This window comes from Diabrotica undecimpunctata, chromosome 10 (assembly GCF_040954645.1).
Source record: "Diabrotica undecimpunctata isolate CICGRU chromosome 10, icDiaUnde3, whole genome shotgun sequence".
NCBI lineage: Eukaryota > Metazoa > Arthropoda > Insecta > Coleoptera > Chrysomelidae > Diabrotica > Diabrotica undecimpunctata.
Genome location: NC_092812.1, coordinates 1,977,590 through 1,996,590, shown reverse-complemented (window position 1 = coordinate 1,996,590; position 19,001 = coordinate 1,977,590). Strand labels below are relative to the sequence as shown.

Here is a 19,001-nt window from a genome sequence, read left to right as displayed (position 1 = left end):
TTAGCCTGACATGGTATTTACAAAAAAAGACTCACAAAGTTATTCACATTTTATTTCTTTTCTATAATCATGGTCAGAACTGAAAAGCCTAAGTCAATGCAAAAAAAAATTCACTATGAAAAGAGGCATGTCTGCCTTTAAAGCATCCAAAATGTATGGTATGCCAAAAAGTACATTGAAAGATGTGAATGCAAATAGTTAAGAATGCAAAGGTCAATACAAGAACATTATTATATAAGTTTACATTCTAATAATTAAATGTCTAGTTTCTGCTATCAAAACAATTAAGTCTATTACCTAAATCGTTTTTTCTGATAGCGTGTTATTAAACAATCATTTGTTGAATATCTTTTTTTAAACTTTTCCTTTAAAACTGCTTTTTAAAATAAAGGCCTTTCCAACCTTTACATTACCATTTCAAACCAAAAATGTCACATTATTCAGCATGATGACTACTATCACCGACGCGCAGAAATAAGCTATTCTATGGCCTTAAAATTACATTTTTTAATGGCTCTATTTTATATAACATATAAAAACAAACTCATTCGTAGATTGTACCTCGACGTGTAAACATCGACGATTGCTGCGGTGTTATTAATAGCAGTGAAATACGAGTTTACCAGTGAGTGATAATCAGTAATTATAACGTACGTATTTGAACATTTTAAATTAGATTTGTTTAGTTTATTCGGATCTATAATTAGATTCCAGTTTTTTGCTTTTTACATTAATTAGAAACATCAATATTAATGGACTAGCATAAACATCGAAAAGTGATAGCCGGCTACCTGTGGTGCCGGCAAAATGTTTAAATATCAACAACACTCTAAACTAAACAAATAATAAAATTTCATAATATTGTTTCTGCTTCTGACTACATGGGCAGTAACGTGCAAAACAGTTCAGCTTCAAATATGTCTCAAACTACAGATAATGCAACTTCTAGACAAACAAATTCGTATGCATCCATAGTAACATCCATAGTTAAACCTTCGTTTCCAAAACACAACCAAGCGGTAGTATTACATGCTGATCAAAACCTTAAATTACATGACTATGTTAGAGCTATAGGCGATATTATCGGTCCCAAACAAATTTCTTTTGCTTCTAGGATATCCCATAATAGGATATGTATTTATCTTACCAATTCCAATTTAGTCGAACAATTATTGACATCCCATCCAAATATTCAGATAGGGAACATTACCCTAAATATTCGCAGACTGGTTTCCCCTACAAAAAGAATTGTCATATCAAATATTTCCCCAACCGTTCCGCACGATTTAGTAGAATCTGCCATCAAAAATCTTGGGCTTGAGTTAGCCTCCCCGGTTTCCTTTTTAAGAGCTGGTATCCCAGGTGATGAGTACTCTCACATCCTTAGCTTTAGACGCCAAGTATATGTTTTTTCCAATACAGATAATTTTGAATTACAAACGTCAATTGTAATACCTTTTGAAGGTATTGACAACAGAATCTTCTTATCTACAGATAAAATGGAGTGTTTTATCTGTAAACAACCAGGACACATTGCTTCTAAGTGCCCTAATCCTCCAACTGTTAATGTAACCCAAACTCCCAATTCAAATCCCGAATTATCCACGAACACAACCCCTTTACTAGATAACACACAGTCGACAGACACCTCCAGCGCGACCCCTATTACAGATACTGCACAACTAGACTCAACTACCGCATTAAATCCAGCCCTCAAACGAGGTCGCTCAGAAGTATCGACGGTCACGAATGATAACAGTTCCCTAGATGACACTGTTAGCATGCCTCCACCCATTTCACCTGCCAGCCATATACAGCAGGATAAAACCATTAAGCAAAAAAGAAAGAAACGAAGGACAAACCCACCAATAGAAACCGGACTAACTGAACAAACTAAAGAGGATATAAAAAAAGCCTACAATAAATCACCAGAAGCATTCATACTTCCTCAAGATAATTTGATAGCTTTCCTTGAAAACACCGTTGGAAATAACGATCCTTACACCGAAGCATTGAAATTCACGACCGATATTAAATCTTTGATCTTAAATTTACAATTTCTGTACTCATCTCTCCAAGAACGGGCAATTAAATATCGTATAACACGCATAAATAAAAAAATTAAACTCCAACTGGATCCTGATGACGCCGAAAGTGTATCTAGTATTGATATATCCTATGACGTAAGCGATGATGACAGCAACTCAGACGCATCTCAACAGTCTCAAAAGTCTTTACAATAATCTGTAATTTTATTCACATTAATTCAGTGGAATTGTGACGGGTTTTTCCCCCGTCTTGAATGATTACAACAGTTAATCTCAGATCACGTCCCTGATTTTCTCTGCTTACAAGAGACCAACTTTAACACAACACACAATCCGTATCTTAGAAACTATTCTAGCTATAATTTTATTAGGACAACGCATTTAAGAGCCAGCGGTGGATCCTCCATTTTTATCTCAAATGATGTCTTTCACCGAGAATTTTTGTTAAATACAACGCTGGAAGCTGTAGCAGTAACTGCATGGTGCCCTAACAAAATTGTCATTTGCAATGTTTACATTCCTCCTAACTATAATCTTGTCAGTGCTGAACTTTTAAATCTCATTAACCAACTTCCAGCTCCGTTTATTCTTGTTGGAGATTTTAATGCTCATAGTGGTATATGGGGATCCAGAAATACGTTTGGTAGAGGTAAGATTATTGAGGATATTATCATTAATCATGATGTTAGTCTTTTAAACACAGGAAGTAGCACGTATTTTCACATACAGTCTGGCTCCTTCTCTTCAATTGACCTGAGCATTAGTGATCCCAAAACAGCTCCTCTTCTTACTTGGTACACGCTTGATAGTCTCTATGATAGCAACCACTTCCCAATTTTCATCACTAATAATGAAGCTAAACCGTCTTATGTTAAGAGCAAATGGAATATCTCAAAAGCTAATTGAAAGCTTTTCAGCGTATCTGTTAAGGATCGAGTTAACGAAATTGTTTATCAAAACAATGCTGATACTGATGTTGAGGAATTTAATAGATGTATACTGCAAGCAGCAGAGGAACACATAGGAGAGTGCTCCATTAATCCATCCCAAAAATCTGTACCATGGTGGAATCTATCTTGCAAGCTAGCAGTTAAAGCTAGCAAAAAGGCCTTAAACAAATATCGCAGAACACGATCAGAAAAGGACTTAATTAATTTCAAGAGACTAAAGGCCAACTCTAAACGAGTAATAAAAGAAAGTAAACGAGAATCTTGGATTAAATTCTCCAGTACTATAACCGCTGACACATCTCCAACGCAAGTATGGAACAAAATAAAACAAATTAATGGACGCAACACAACGTATAAAATGCCCGCTCTTATCCATGAAAATAATATTATTACAGACGACCAGAAAATCTCTGATACCTTGGCACAATATTTTTTAGACAAATCCAAAAACAGAATTAACCATTTATTGACACGAGACGAACAGCTGCCTCCTCAGTCCTCCTCATCGAACCCTAATCCACTTAACCTACCGTTTACTCTGAACGAACTCTATGATGTTGTTAGTTCTCTTAAAAATTCTGCTGCCGGACCAGATAATATCCCCTCAATATTTATTAAAAAACTACATTCAGATACATTAAGAAAATTATTAGATCTGTACAATATTTTATGGACATATCAACGGTTTCCCAGGCTATGGAGAAAATCCATTATGATTCCAATTAAAAAGAATGACTGCCTTTCAGCATTACCCAGTTCATTTCGACCCATCTCTTTAACTTGCTCATTATGTAAAGTCTTAGAAAAAATGATAAATAATCGTCTAAACTGGTATTTAGAACGACATAAGTTACTAAATCCATTTCAGTCAGGGTTTAGATCAAATAGATGCACTATGGACAATTTGGTTTCACTTCAGTCTAAAATTACATACGCCATGCAAAACAAGAATGAGGTAATTGCCGTTGTTCTAGACATAGAGAGTGCTTTCGATACCACTTCAAAATCAATAATTCTTGCAAAACTTAGTGACCTCAAATTAGAAGGTAATATAACAACATTTATTAATAATTTTTTAACGGATAGAACGTTCCAAGTGTCTGCAAATGGTAAAATGTCTGCACCACAAGCTGTAGAGAATGGACTACCTCAAGGTTGTATACTTAGCACCACACTATTCTTAATCTGTATTAACGACATATGCTCTACGATAAAAGCACCAGTTCAACACTCTATTTACGCTGATGATATCATTCTATTTTGTCAAGGTAGGACCACATCCAGTACATGCGCGTTACTCCAAAACACCCTAGAGTCTATAACCAATTGGTCAGAAAGTACAGGATTCAAATTTTCACCACCTAAATCTGTAGTAATCCAGTTTAGTAAAAAATACAGGTCTCCTCAACCTAATTTACAACTGCATGGAACTCCGCTTCGTGTAGTAGATAACCATAAAATCTTAGGTATGCAGTTTGATAAAAGACTGTCTTGGAGAAATCATATACAAACCACTAAAGCTAATTGTTTAAAAAGAATAAACATAATTAAATCTCTTGCTCACTATCACTGGGGCTCTGAAGAGGAAGTATTACTCAGAATTTACCAAGCCCTAATTAGGTCCAAACTTGATTACGGTAGCATACTCTATATGTCTGCATGCAAGTCTCTCTTAAATTCTCTTAACGTCGTTCAGAACACATCTCTTTGTATTTGTCTTGGTGCTTTTAGATCTAGCCCATCTGAAAGCATTCATGTTGAAGCCTATGAACCTCCACTGACCTATAGGAGACAAAGACTACTTCTGAATTACTTTGCAAAGGTCTCTGCCAACCCCTCAAATCCAGCTGCCAAGCTTGTTGCCAGACACACAGTAATAAAGCCAACAGAAAAACTTAGGTCTGTATACCCATTTGACCGCAAATTACACCAGTTAATTAACAACACAGATTTTTCACATATGACCCCGATCTGTATCCCTCATACCCCGCCTTGGACCAGAAAGCAGCCTAGTTTTAACATTAGTCTATGTAGATACGACAAAAAGGAAACCCCCATTAGTATGTTTAGACAAGAGTTCAACAAAATGATTGACATGGAAAAGTTTGATACAATCTTATACACAGACGCCAGTAAAGATGAACATGGTACAAGCTGTGCTGTTACTACAACAAATGAAACAATAGCGTCATTTCGCCTCCCTACTATCTGCAGTATACATACAGCGGAATTATATGGAATAAACAAGGCGCTAGAAGTCACACCAAAAAGCAGCAAACGTATAGCCATATGCACCGACTCTCTGCCATCGATACATTCACTAAAAACCCTAAGATCACAACACCCTATAGTCAATAAGGTACACGCTCACTGTCATCAGCTGTTAACTTCGGGCACCTCAGTCTCCATAATCTGGGTTCCTTCGCACGTAGGTGTTATTGGTAACGAGAAAGCGGACCAAGCGGCGAAAGAAGCTAATTGCCCTGATCATCCAGTCGAAAGGATACAGCTCCATCAGGACCTAAAATATCTCTTCAGGCAATCAGTCTTGGAAAATTGGCAAGATCAATGGAGTGGAAGCACATCCAAATTACATCAAATACAACCAATAATTCGACCACTGCAAATTCCCATACAAAAAAGAAGAGACAAAGCCATAATCAGACGAATAAGAATAGGACACACTCGTCTCACGCACGGTTACCTCATGAGTTCTGAAAATCCACCAGTCTGCGAACGCTGCAACAACACGCGGCTTTCCATACAGCATATCCTACTTGAATGCAGTACTTTCAGCTCCACCCGACGACGGCATAACATTAGTGGTACCCTTAGTGATATACTTAGTTCACCTGGTTCAATGAACTCTTTGATTATTTTTTTAAGAGACTCTAAATTATATAATTTAATATAAAATATTTACGAATTTTGTAAAAGTACCAAAACTGTAGCTTAATCATATATTGTAAATACCGATTTTGTTTGTTCCCGTGTCAATGACCATAGTTGTCGAGACACGTAAATTTAAAAATTTAAATAAAAAAAAAACAAACTCAGTTTAAAATAATAGGATTTAGAAACAAATTATACCAACCTTGGGTTCTTTGGCAAAGTTGTCAACAACGTTAGGAAGTTTGTCTACCTGTCTCTTCAATTCTGTGTTATTCTTTGCATCTCTTTTCCACCTAAGTGTATCCATAATATTATCTTTTAGACCCTGTGAGGGACCTTTTGGTCCAAAAAACGTTTCCAAGTAATGTTCAAATCCATCAACCCGACCGTAAATCTAAAAATATATGCTACTAAAGTGACAGTCATACATATTAACTATTTAGTAATTTAAAAACATATCAAACTTCTGGAATTATTAAATTTTTAGTTTATACTAAAAGTGTCCAAAAGAATAAACAAAATTTTTAAACATATTTTCCTTCTTCTTAATTTAAGACTAAGTTACGTTAATCATTACAACTAACTCTTAGGATTCCGATCTCCAGCTATCATACCCTCGTTTTGGAGGTGTCCCAGGTCGTCTTGATGTATTGGGTTTTTCAGAACGTACAATTTTTGCAAGCCTCTTCTCGCCCATTTTACTAATGGGATCTTTTTGCTACCTGCGTCACTGTGAAACCCATTTTAGAATATTACGGACGCGGTTTTGTTCTCTTATAAACTAACTCCTTTTCCTGTTCCTAAGAGTGTAACGAAAGTTTTCATTTCAGTTGTCCTTATAGGAGTCTCTTGGTTGCAGCTATTTGGGCTCTAGTCTTAATCGCATAGATCATTACTGGTCTTACGCAGGTCTTATATATTCTTTACTTCCTATGCTGATATGCTTGTTCCCCCATTTAATGTCACGCATATATCCAGATATCATTGCTATTCTATCAATCTGTGCTGTGACTTTCTCTTTCAGATTTTTGCTACTGGTAATGTTGCCTTCTAGATATTTAAAGTTTATAACTTTTATATCTTTTAGATTCTATGTTATTCGTGAGTGACTGTGTCTTCTTCATATACAGGGTGAGTCATAACTATTGGGACACAGACCAAGGACAGGTTATTTGGACCAAAATATGGCTATTGGGCCAAATATGCCTTAATAAAATGTTGCTGAGAAAAAAGGCACAGGGTGGTAAAGTTAATTTTTGTTTTTCGTTTTTTGCTAATAGTTTCCCTGTATATTTATAAATTGCTATCAAAATTGGCACAGAGGCATAATCTTAGACAAGAAATAGTATTTTATTTACAATTTTACGTTTTGTCATAGAGGGCGCCACGTGGATCATTCCTAATGATCAAATTGAGTCTAAACTTTTTCTGATGAAACTTTTTAGTAATTTTTATTAGGAAATATAAAACATCATTTTTACGTAAAATTGGTAATCTTGTTTAAACATGATAATTTCAACCGTTTTCGATAAAAACGCAGTCGAACTGCTTAGAGTCTTAAAAAAGGATTTCAAATATTATTTCATTTATGAAAAGTATGCTTTGGACTGTCAGATAATTGTTGTTGGTAAATGTCATTTGTTCAGAGTAAATTATTTTTGATGTGACAGTGTAGTGTAATGTTGCATTTTTTAAAAGTAATCATTACTTTTTTTGATTGAAATGCCTCGGCACAATCATTTTACTAATGAAGAAATGCGAGATAAATATGATTTGCGTATAGGCACGAGAAAATTTTTACGGTCGCTCGACAGCCAGAATGTATGGAATGTTATACGCAAACAGAAGGCAACCAAATCACAAAACTTTTGCAAGATTATATCGTAGTTTAGGTGAAACTGGGTCATTTCACACTAAAAATCGGGGTGGTCGACCGAAACAAATCACACCTAATCAAGAAGATGAACTTTTGGTTCGCGTAGATGAAAATCCTGAAATAAGTTCACGACATCTATCAGCAGCAACAGGAGTAAGTCAGTCGTCTATTGTTAAAATTCTAAAAAAAGAGAACCTCCATCCTTATCACTTCACTCCTGTTCAAAATTTACTTCCAACAGATCTTTTACGACGGTTACAGTTTTGCTAACGTATTCTGAATAAACATCGCAATAGCAGATACTTTATTAAGAATATTATGTTCACCGACGAAGCAACTTTTACCAGACGAGGGGTTTTTAATTGGGGAAATAGTCATTATTGGGAAGAAGAAAACCCGCATGCTATTAAAACTAGACATTTTCAGCATGGGTTTAAATTGAATATTTGGTGTGGCATTACACTCGACCAACTACTAGGGCCCTATGTTTTTCCTCCAAATTTAAATGGAGATTCTTATTTATTCTTTTTGGAAAATACTCTTAGTGATATTTTAGATGATCTGTCACTGGATGTAAGAAGAAAAATGTGGTTTATGCAGGATGGAGCGCCACCTCATTTTTCATTATCTGTTAGAAATCATCTTAATGACGTATTTCCTCAACGATGGATTGGCAGAGGCAGTGATTTTCAATGGCCACCAAGAAGTCCTGAGTACAACCCGCTAGATTTTTATTTTTGGGGACATACGAAGTCCTTAGTTTATGCCAATGAAATTAATACACGAGACGAACTTTGGAGATACATTCAAAATGCAGCTAATGTTATAAGGGGACAGAATAATATTTTTTTAACGTCCGAAAATCCTTTATAAAAAGAATTAGAAAAGGCATAGAAATCGGAGGAGACCATGTAGAACATTTAGTTTGAGTTTTTGTGAGTTCTTTTAAGTTAAAGTGTGTTTAGTTTTGATTTATCGTCAAAACGGGAAACCTTACGTTAGTTGCAACTTTGTTTATTAGTTTGGTATTTGATAGTGGAATTGTAAATAAAATACTATTTCTTGTCTAAGATTATGACTCTGTTCCAATTTTGATAGCAATTTATAAATATACAGGGAAACTATTAGCAAAAAACGAAAAACAAAAATTATCTTAACACCCTGTATCTTTTTTCTCAGGAACATTTTATTAAGGCATATTTGGTCCAATAGACATATTTTGGTCCAACTAACCTGTCCTTAGTCTATGTCCCAATAGTTATGACTCACCCTGTATATAACCATGTAAATTTTCGGTTAAATTAAAGTGTTTTGAAACGTGTCTAGTAATTGATATAAATTATCTTCATCCTCCGACGTAAGTCTCAGATCATTAGCATAGCAGAATATGTTAATTTGTTTTTCCCATTCTGTAACCTATTCCTGCTATTTATTTTAACTGCTTATTGTGATCCCATAGTCACCAAATTGAAGAGAATTGGACTGATGCTGTCTCTCTTTCTTTTTAATGTCTGTATAGGTTTTTAGGGTTTGATGATTGCTTGAATCCCGAGATCTATATTTCTTTATCTTAATAATTTAAGGACTGTAAGTCTTACTCTGTCAAACGCCTTCATAAGATCCACGAAGCATATGTAAATAGTTTTGTTAAATTTAATTACCTTTTCCAATATCTGACGGATAATTAACATCGCATTGACCGTTGAACTGTTTCGTTGTTGTTGTTGTTCACATCTTCCGGTGTTTTCCACTTCGAGCGCTATAATTTTTGTCATCAATTTTTGGGATCGTCTTTTTCAGATTTTTTAAAACTGGGATGGTTAAACTATCTTGCCAAGCATTCGAAATTTTCTTATATACGGTGATTTTTTCATAGAAAATAAGCAGTTCCTCAGTAAAGCTTTCTCCAGTGTATTTAAGCATTTCGTTTATTATTTCGTCCATCCCTTCCACTTTTCGATTTTTTAGTTTGGGTAACGTTGTTTAAATAATTTTGGTTGTTATTTGCCATTCATCAGTAGTTATCTTTTCGGTATCCTCGAAATGGTCTTCCTCCTAAGTGTATGATTTTCAAAAAGTTTTTCAAAATGTGAACTATATGTATTCAATGGCTGGTTTATTGTGATTTGTAAGTATAGTTCATACTTTTTTCTGTCCTCAGTGGAGATGGTGTTCCATCTATGCTGAAAATTTGACCCAATAAATGTTCTTTATACTTCTGTACTAACTATGACTTTTTTCTTCTTTGCTGCCAAGTTTTTGACTTCATACGTAAAGCTTAGTGTGAAGCGTGAATTATAAGAACTGCTCTTCTGAACAGTTGGATGTATGACATTTCGGTCCGTTGCTTTGGATTTTCTAGTCATAAAATTCTGCGTTGACTTGTATGTCTTCTATCTTGGATTTTACTCTGTAGTATAAATTGAAGCAGATAATATTTAATATGACTTGTTCAGATTTTATAGATGTTAATATTTCTAGTTTTTTTTTTAGTTCACTCATGGATTATTTCATAAGTGACGCAATATGTCCAAGTTACCCTAAGTATACGGCGATAGCACATCATTTCGAAGTATTTCACTTAGTTACATAAGTCCTTGCTTATCATTCAGGCATCAGTGATAAATGAGAGGACAAAAAACATAGCATTGGACATCAAAGCACTCTAACTCATTCTTAACTGCTTACTGAGTCTTATCTTATAGAGATATATTCAGATGGATAGACTGTGTGGTTCTTAATTTGAATTCTGATTTGCTAAGACTAATCCCATTTCTTTCCCATTCCACACTATCAATCATACTCTTTAATCTTGTGCTTAAGGCGGTCATCAGAAAAACCACTGTATTAAATCGATACAAAGTACTGCATCTGCAGATGATATAGCTATCATTAGTAGGAGCAAGCAACGATTAATAGAAGTTTTTGGGTAAAATTATTTTTAAAGCATAAAAAAGCGGGCTTAAAATAAGGAAAATAAAAACCAAGTATATGACAGTCAAAAGCATACTTGATAATGAAACGACAACTATACCATCGAACGTGTGGATGGTTTTGGATATCTGTGTACAGAAATCAATATAAAATAATTCCTTAAGTATGCGAAGTTAAGACTAGAATAGATTAAGTAATAACCTGGGTGTGAGATCTGGGTAATAACAAAAACGATAAAAAATAATTCAAGAGATTCAGAAGAAAAATAATGAGAAGAGTAAATGGTCCGGTACAAGAGGAGGATGGCACTTGAATGATCAGAAGGAACTAGGAGATTAATGAACTGAATACAGGGCACAACAACAATGGAGAAAGACTCATAAATATATGCCAACAATATGAGTTAAATATTTTGAATGGTTTTTTTGCCCACAAGAACATACATAAATACACCTAGTATCAGCACACAAGAGGTCTAAATCGATAATAGATTATTTCATAACAAGACAACAAACTAAGTTAAGAGTACAGGAAGTAAAGGTAAATAGAGGAGCAGAGTGCGGCTCGGACCACAGCCTGTTAATAGGAAAAATATATACACCATTCGTAGACAGGAACCACACAAACATCAACAAAGAACACAGAGAAAAAATAGAAAGAACTACGTACACTTTAGAAAATCTAGATAACGAGAGCACACAGTTACTTTACTCCTGGAGACTAACACAAAAACCACAGGAATCACACAGATCAACGACGGATGAATACGAACATATAAAAACTGCATGAAAGACGCAGCGCTAGAAGCTTTAGGGCCACAGGTACGGAGAGTAGATAAACCATATTGGTGGGATGAAGAAGTGGAAGAAAAGATAAAAAGAAAGAAGGAAGTATATCAAAAGTTATTACAAAAGGGAGACGAACAAACAAAACAACAATATAAACACTTGAATAAAGAAGTCAAACGAGAAGTGGCTAAAAAGAAAAACAGTGCATGGGAACAAAAATGCCAATACCCAGACAACCATATAGGAGAGACAAAGAGCTCTGAAGCCTGGAGAACTATAAAAACGATGAGCACAACGACAAAAAACCAAGTCCTAATAAACAGAATACCAGAGAACACATGGGTAGGGCATTTCGAGAACTTATTAACAGAGAGAAGAGAAAGGTTTAAACAGACAAATGAACAAGTGGAAGTAGAAGGAAGAATAGAAATATCAATAGAACAAGTGAAAGAAGCAGTTAAGGGAATAAAATTAAGAAAATCTCGAGGCCCCCAAAACTGTTTGAAATGATCCGAAAATTATTCGAAAGATGCTTAAACGGAGAAGAAGTTCCAGAAGAATGAAGACAATCGTATATCTCTCCAATACACAAGAAAGGCACAAAGACGGATCCTTAAAACTATAGAGGGATCGCAGTGATTGCTACTATAGGCCCACTATACTCAAAAGTACTACGGAACCTGATAGAAAATGATATTAAAGACAAACAACCCGAAGAACAAGCGGGATTTAGGGCCGGACGCTCCACTATGGATAATATTTTCACATTAAAAATTGCAATGGAAAAACGAGTGCAGAGAAATAGAGAAACCCATATAGCTCTATTAGATTTGGAAAAAGCATATGGCAGTGTATCGATCTCCCAACTATGGATAAAAGTGGGTAACTTGAAAATAAACCCAATTCTTATTAACGCCACTCAAAAATACTACGAACAAAACTTTGCAAGAATTAAAATGGGACAAGAAATCACCTCTCCTTTTCAAACAACAAAGCGATTAAGACAAAGCTGCTGTCTGTCACCCACCTTATTTAAAATCTATTTGGACAGATTCTTAATGAAATGGGTAAAAAAATGTAGAAAAATGGGAATAGCGGTGGAAGAAAACGCACACTTTTCTTTGTGGATGACCAGGTAGTAATTACCGAAGATAGCTACGATCTTAGCTATATGGTAAGAAAACTGAAGAAGAATATGAGATGGCAGGTCTAAACATGAATATGACAAAATATGAATATCTCTCAGTGGTAATAGATGAAATATGCGACCTAGTCTTGGAAGACGACAAAATCAAAGGCGTGCAATCTTGCAAATACTTTGGGGGTCATTTTAAACAAGAAGGTAAATAGCGCAAATAAAATCAGAAAAAGAATAAACAAGTGCAGAGCAGCGACCCATGCCTTAAACTCTCTTCTCTGGAAAAAAACAATTCAACGAGAAACCAAAAAACACATTTACTGTAGTATAGTTCAAAGTATTACACTTTATGGTAGATCAAAACTGGAGAGAGTTAGAAACGAACAAATAAGAAACGAAATGAAAATGGAGCGAAATATCAATGACGACATAAAAAGAAAAGAATTAATCTGATTCGGACATGTTAAAAAAATGCCAGAGAGCAGACGGCCTAGAAGAGTACTGGAATGGATCCCTCCTGAAAGAAGAAAGAGAGGACGACCACGGAGATGTTGGCGCAACGATATTGATGAAGCAATGGCGCCAAGAGACTTAGAAGAGGCAACTGCATATGACAGAAAAAGATGGAAATTGGGGGCGGAGAAGCGGCGACAGCCGTAATCAATCCGTTATTATATATATATATATATATATATATATATATATATATATATATATATATATATATATATATATTATATATATATATATATATATATATTATATATATATATATATATTATATATATATATATATATATATATATATATATTATATATATATATATATATATATATATATATTATATATATATATATATATATATATTATATATATATATATATATATATATATATATATATATATATATATAAAGGGCACGATATTTTACTACTTGTAAAAAGTTAAAGGCTGTCATGGTTAGGACATGTCCAGAGACAAGGAGACGTAAAAGCAACAAAGTAAATTTTACAATGGAAGCCGACAGAAGGATGAAAGAAAAGATGAACCAGATGGTTGGATGACGTGTAAGACAACTTAAAAAGTATGAATGTAAGACAATGGGGGATAAGGGCACAAAAGAGGTCAGAATTTAGTAACACAACCAGATAAACACAGGCCTATCCACAATTATGATACCAAAAGAAGAAAAAGAACGAATCTTATTTCTTTTTAGCATACAATAATAATATAAAACCATACTTTTTAAACTTTCTGTTTACTTACTATAAGGATATGTATCATATGTATACCGTTAAGTTTTATTCCGTAGTGTGTTTTGGTAATCACTACACTGTTTATTATATTTTGTAGACTTAAGGCATTGTTTGCTATTAGTTCCGTATTATGTGTGTATCAGAGATTGTTGGCTATCTCACTATTGATCGCTATTGAATGTTGTAAGGTTTTTCTGACTATTTTCTCTGAAGAGATGTAGAACAGTAAAAGTGATAGCGTACAAGCCTGCGTAATAGCTCCTCTCCTAATACGAATTTCTTTGGAATACTCTTGTTCTGTGCAAAACCTGACCCACAGATTTGCATACACGTTTCTTGTTATTTATAATTTTTTCTCTAAACCGAAAATAATTAATTATCTAGATTTTTTTTTATTTCTGTAATTGTTACTACTTAAATTACAACAAAACTTGTCGAGTTAAAACACAAGTTGCTAATTAAAATGATAATTAAACGCTATCCTATAAACTTCTAAAACTAAAAGTATCACATTTGCATACAATATTACTCATAAATATGTTAAGTATTAAAAAAATCTCGGTTGACTTATTTAACCTACCTCTAGTACATTGAAGGATTCCCCAAACAAATCAACGGTCAGATTCAGCATACCAGATTTAGGTACATAAGATTCTGTGGAAAATATAACGTTGCTCTCGTAGTTTCCACCTAGAAAAGCAAATAACGGATTGATGGTAAACATAACCGTGCAAGTGGTGTAATTATAATCATAACGGTAGTAATATGCATATGCATTATTTGAACGGTTTACGGTGGATTTGGGTAGCAGTTTTCCCTAGAATTAGTCGAAATTGAAATAATATAGGGCGAGGCATGGGAAATTCTACATATTCCTACCTCGTATGTCGACCCCAATGCTGAATATTAAATAAACATTAAAAAGTGTCTACTCCGATTGTTTAATAGTATACATTTATGTAATGAGTTGTGAATTTTGACTGAAATTTTAATTCGTTCTAACTTTTGCACGGTAATTTCGATGGGTCTCATGTTTTGGTCAATCGGTACAATACTACCACCTAATCAACTGATTTACTTAAACTATTGACATATCAACAAGAAGATCAGGTCTTATTTTAAAAAATTAGTTTATTTTGTTTGTAGAAAAAATTTCATCTTTTTCAGACAAATAGGCAAATAAAATGGCATATAATGGTATTTATTTTTCTCTCTGCTTCTTCTAGTCATGTTATCGACCACATTAACACCCATATTATTTTATTGTACTGTACATAGATCAGTTGGTTCATTTGCTAAGATTGGCCAGCCAGGATATACGTTTGCTCTTCTACCCTAAATATTGCGTTGTAGAATGAACTGCTGTAGAAGATGTATGGTGTATATATGAGACACCTAATGTACGTCGATAACCCCTCATTTCAAATGTCTCTAACCATTTTATGGCACATGCTGTAAGACGTAAGCTATCTATTCCATAGAAGAAGACACTAAAGAGGTAACATCTAAGAACTCTTATGCATATATTGATACTTAAGGACAAGTTGTAGAGAATCTTCCTAAAACCGTGAAAAGAACTTTTGGCTTTTACAATACGAGTTTTTATTGTTTTTTAGCTACGATCCCAGGTATCCTTAATATTGCAGTTCAGATAGCATATTTTCTTTACTCTTTTTAACGGTGTATCGTTTATTATAATTTGGACGTTGGTTGGTGGTCTTAATAATATTGATGGCATATTTTTTCACTAATTTTTCACAAATTTATTACCACCCTAATAATTTTTCACCACCAAACCACCCTTAATGAATGCGATTCTGCTGGCTTAAGGTTTAAGCTAGCAGATTTCAAAAAAAAACTTTTTGTTGATTGCTTATTTTTTCACCCATTTTTCACTAATTTATTACCACCCTAATATTTTTTCACCATCAAACCACCCTTAAGGGGAGCGATTCTGCTGGCTTACGGTTCAAGCTAGCAGAATTAAAAAAAATATTTATGATACACCACAGTGTTCTGCTAGGTTTTTACGAATGTATTACAACTTTAGTAATTTTTCACCCCTTACTACCCCTTTAACAAAAATTAAATAAATTTGTTCTTTCAAAAATACTTCAATACATTTACACGGTGTGTGTGTGCGAGTGTTTGTGTGTGAAAAACACGTCTGTTGTAATAATTGGTATATTTAATTAAAAATTACTACTTACCTATTATTTATTATTTACATACTAAAAGTACTACAAATTTTACTGAAGATGGACTGATAAGTCCGAAAACGTTTTGAACTTAATCCTTTAGGATTTTTAAAATTTAATTAAATATACCAATCACAACAGTGTTTTACTTCAATGTTCGAGTTTTTTTAACTATATGATATACAATACAGCAACTCACGGGAATGATCCCTTTTTAAGTTGTAAAATTTTGTTAAAAAATAGGCAATGTAGAAAACAACAATATTGCAATGTTTAGCATATAAAAAAGTTGGTGAAGTTGGTGTTTGTGTAAATTCTAGCATTTAAAGATGTAAACTACTTTGCTTATTTGAATTTCTAGTATTTATATGAATTATCTTCCACACTGACACATACGGATTTCAAGATTGGAGGGTTATTGGAAAACAGATCCACTATTCAACTTAAAATCTTTTTTGCAGAACATCGGAAGAGATCTTTTTCTTATAATTTTACGGTGCTTAATCTTCATCCATAATCCAATGGGACCGAATGTTATTCCTGAAGATCGGTTTTATAGAATAAGAACAGTTATAGATTTTTTAATAATAAAATGACTGCTCTGCGTTATCCAGTAAAAGAATTATCGCTAGATGAAACGATGGTACCGTGGAAAGTTAGACTTAGTTTTAAACAATATACTAAACAAAAGACATAAAAGACGATATCAAGGTTAGAATTAATTCGTAAATTAATTTATAAAAAAGCAAAGAAAGACGGAATATCGCACGCGAACATTTACCTATAAATAATTGCTAATAAATCGGACAAACGCGAAACGAAAACGAAAAGATGCAGAGTTAGAAAATAAATAAGTTAATATTTTTTTGTAATAACCTTTAATTTTTACCTATATTCAACTGACAATGAATGAAAAATCGACAAAGAATTAAAATACAAATATCTTTAAATTTTTAAAATGCTGCTAATATAAATTTATTTTACTACGCAAATAATCTATATCAGCTGTTCTGACCAACCGGTAATTTCGGTATTATTTGAATATACCTACTTAAAATATTTATATCCTAAAATGTTTTCCAATATAAATTCTTTATGTTATACACTTAATCCTAAAATTATGTTTTGACCAATCGTTAATACTCTTCTTATTTAAATAATATTAAAATATTAAATACCTAAATTATTTTTCAAATTTTTATCTACTTAATGAATACAAATCTTTTAACAATAGGTGCGCACGGTCCCGACGACCCTCCTTTACAATCAGATAAATAATGTAATAGACGTAATAAAATTATTTCAATTTGAATATTTCTTACCTGGTAATTTATTCTGTGAAATATAAAAATACCATTGTATTTACTAAAACTCAACTTGATTTCAGTTATTTTATATTCGTAAAAGGGACTAACGATTCGATTTCGCTTAGCCATGTAATACGACTCGAATCAGAGTCAATTTTTTAAAACAGGTAAAATTTATAGTTTTTGGAATAAAGTGTTTTCATATTTTTAATATTTAAACATTGAAAAAATAAATATTAGTTAGTGTAGAATAACATTTGAAAATGTTTTTTAATTACGGTAGTTGAGAAAAACATGACTAGGCTGGTAAAAATATAGTAAAATTCTAGCAGAGCACTCTTGTGTTTTCAAAAAGATTTTTTATTCACCTAGCGTCAATGTGTATCTTGTTGAATGTTTCCCATTAACTGAGGCTTAGGGGGTCAAAAATTATAAGGGTGGATCAAATTTAGTAAAAACCAGGCAAGCAATTTATATTTTCAGTTACAAGTAGAATACAGTAAAATTATAAAAATAGATTTTTTATCACCTTAAAGTTTAAGATGGTGGAATTGGTGAAGTTGGTTAACATTTAGTAAAAACTAACCAGAGAGTTTCTTATTTTATTTATAAATAGTATTTAGTAAAATTATAAAACAAAACTTTTTCACCTTTAATTTAAACGTAAAAGAACTATTGACTTCCACTAAGGGTTAGTCGAGGGATAAAAAATTACTTAGTTGCAAATAAATTCGTAAAAACTTAGCAAAACACTGTGGTATATCATAAATAATTTTTTTTAATTACTCTGGCTCGAATATTAAGCTAGCAGGAACGTTTCCAAATAAGATTGGTTTAGAGATGGAAACTTATCAGGGTAAAAATACTTTTTTATGTCAGTTATAAGTAGAGGATAGTGAAATTGTAAAAAAAGATTTTTTTCACGTTAAATTTTAACCTAAAAGAATTATTGACTTATCACAAAGGGTAGTTTAGGTGTGAAAAATTACTAGGGTGGTAATAAATTAGTAGCAGAATACTGATTTCAAAAATACGTTTTTTTCTTATTTTGCTATTTCAAATATTCAGCTAGTAGGAAAGTTTTCGAATAGGTTTATGGGAGCAAAATTATCAGGATGGTTAAAGTTTAGTATAAACTTAACAAAACCCGTTTTTATTTCAGTTATGAGTAGTGGACAGTAAATTTGAAAAAAAAATTTCTCCTTAAATTTTAATCTAACACAATTATTGACTTTTCACAAGGGGTAGTTAAGGGTTGAAAAATGACTAGGATGGTAATAAATTCGTAAAAACCTAGCAAAACACTGTGGTATATTATAAATATGTTTTTTTAATTCTGCTAGCTTGAACCGCAAGCCAGCAGAATGGCTCCCCTTAAGGGTGGTTTAATGGTGAAACAATATTAGGGTGGTAATAAATTAGTGAAAAATGGGTGAAAAAATATGCCATCAACAAAAAGTTTTTTTTTTAATTCTGCCATATTGAACCTTAAGCCAGAAGAACCGCTCCCATTAAGGGTGGTTTGGTGGTGAAAAATTATTAGGGTGGTAATAAATTAGTGAAAAATGGGTGAAAAAATATGTCATCAACAAAATTTTTTTTTTTTTTAATTC

The 19,001-nt window shown here is 33.2% G+C and overlaps 1 protein-coding gene and 1 long non-coding RNA gene across 3 annotated transcripts in view; one reads left to right on the top strand and one right to left on the bottom strand.

Annotated features, from left to right (window-relative positions):
- The window catches only part of Apoltp (Apolipoprotein lipid transfer particle), a 1,459,665-nt gene that overhangs the window by 1,226,332 nt on the left and 214,332 nt on the right, over positions 1-19,001 (bottom strand). For both annotated transcript variants that reach the window (XM_072546518.1, XM_072546519.1), the window contains exons 9-10: positions 14,464-14,573; positions 6,093-6,284 (exon numbers count right to left, since the gene is read on the bottom strand). In XM_072546518.1, coding sequence (XP_072402619.1) covers positions 6,093-6,284; positions 14,464-14,573 — 302 coding nt within the window. The remainder of the gene's footprint in view (positions 1-6,092; positions 6,285-14,463; positions 14,574-19,001) is intronic.
- LOC140452334 (uncharacterized) overlaps positions 199-19,001 on the top strand; it is a 29,941-nt gene continuing 11,138 nt past the window's right edge. Inside the window, exon 1 of the long non-coding RNA XR_011952172.1 lies at positions 199-650. This is a non-coding gene — a long non-coding RNA (uncharacterized lncRNA). The remainder of the gene's footprint in view (positions 651-19,001) is intronic.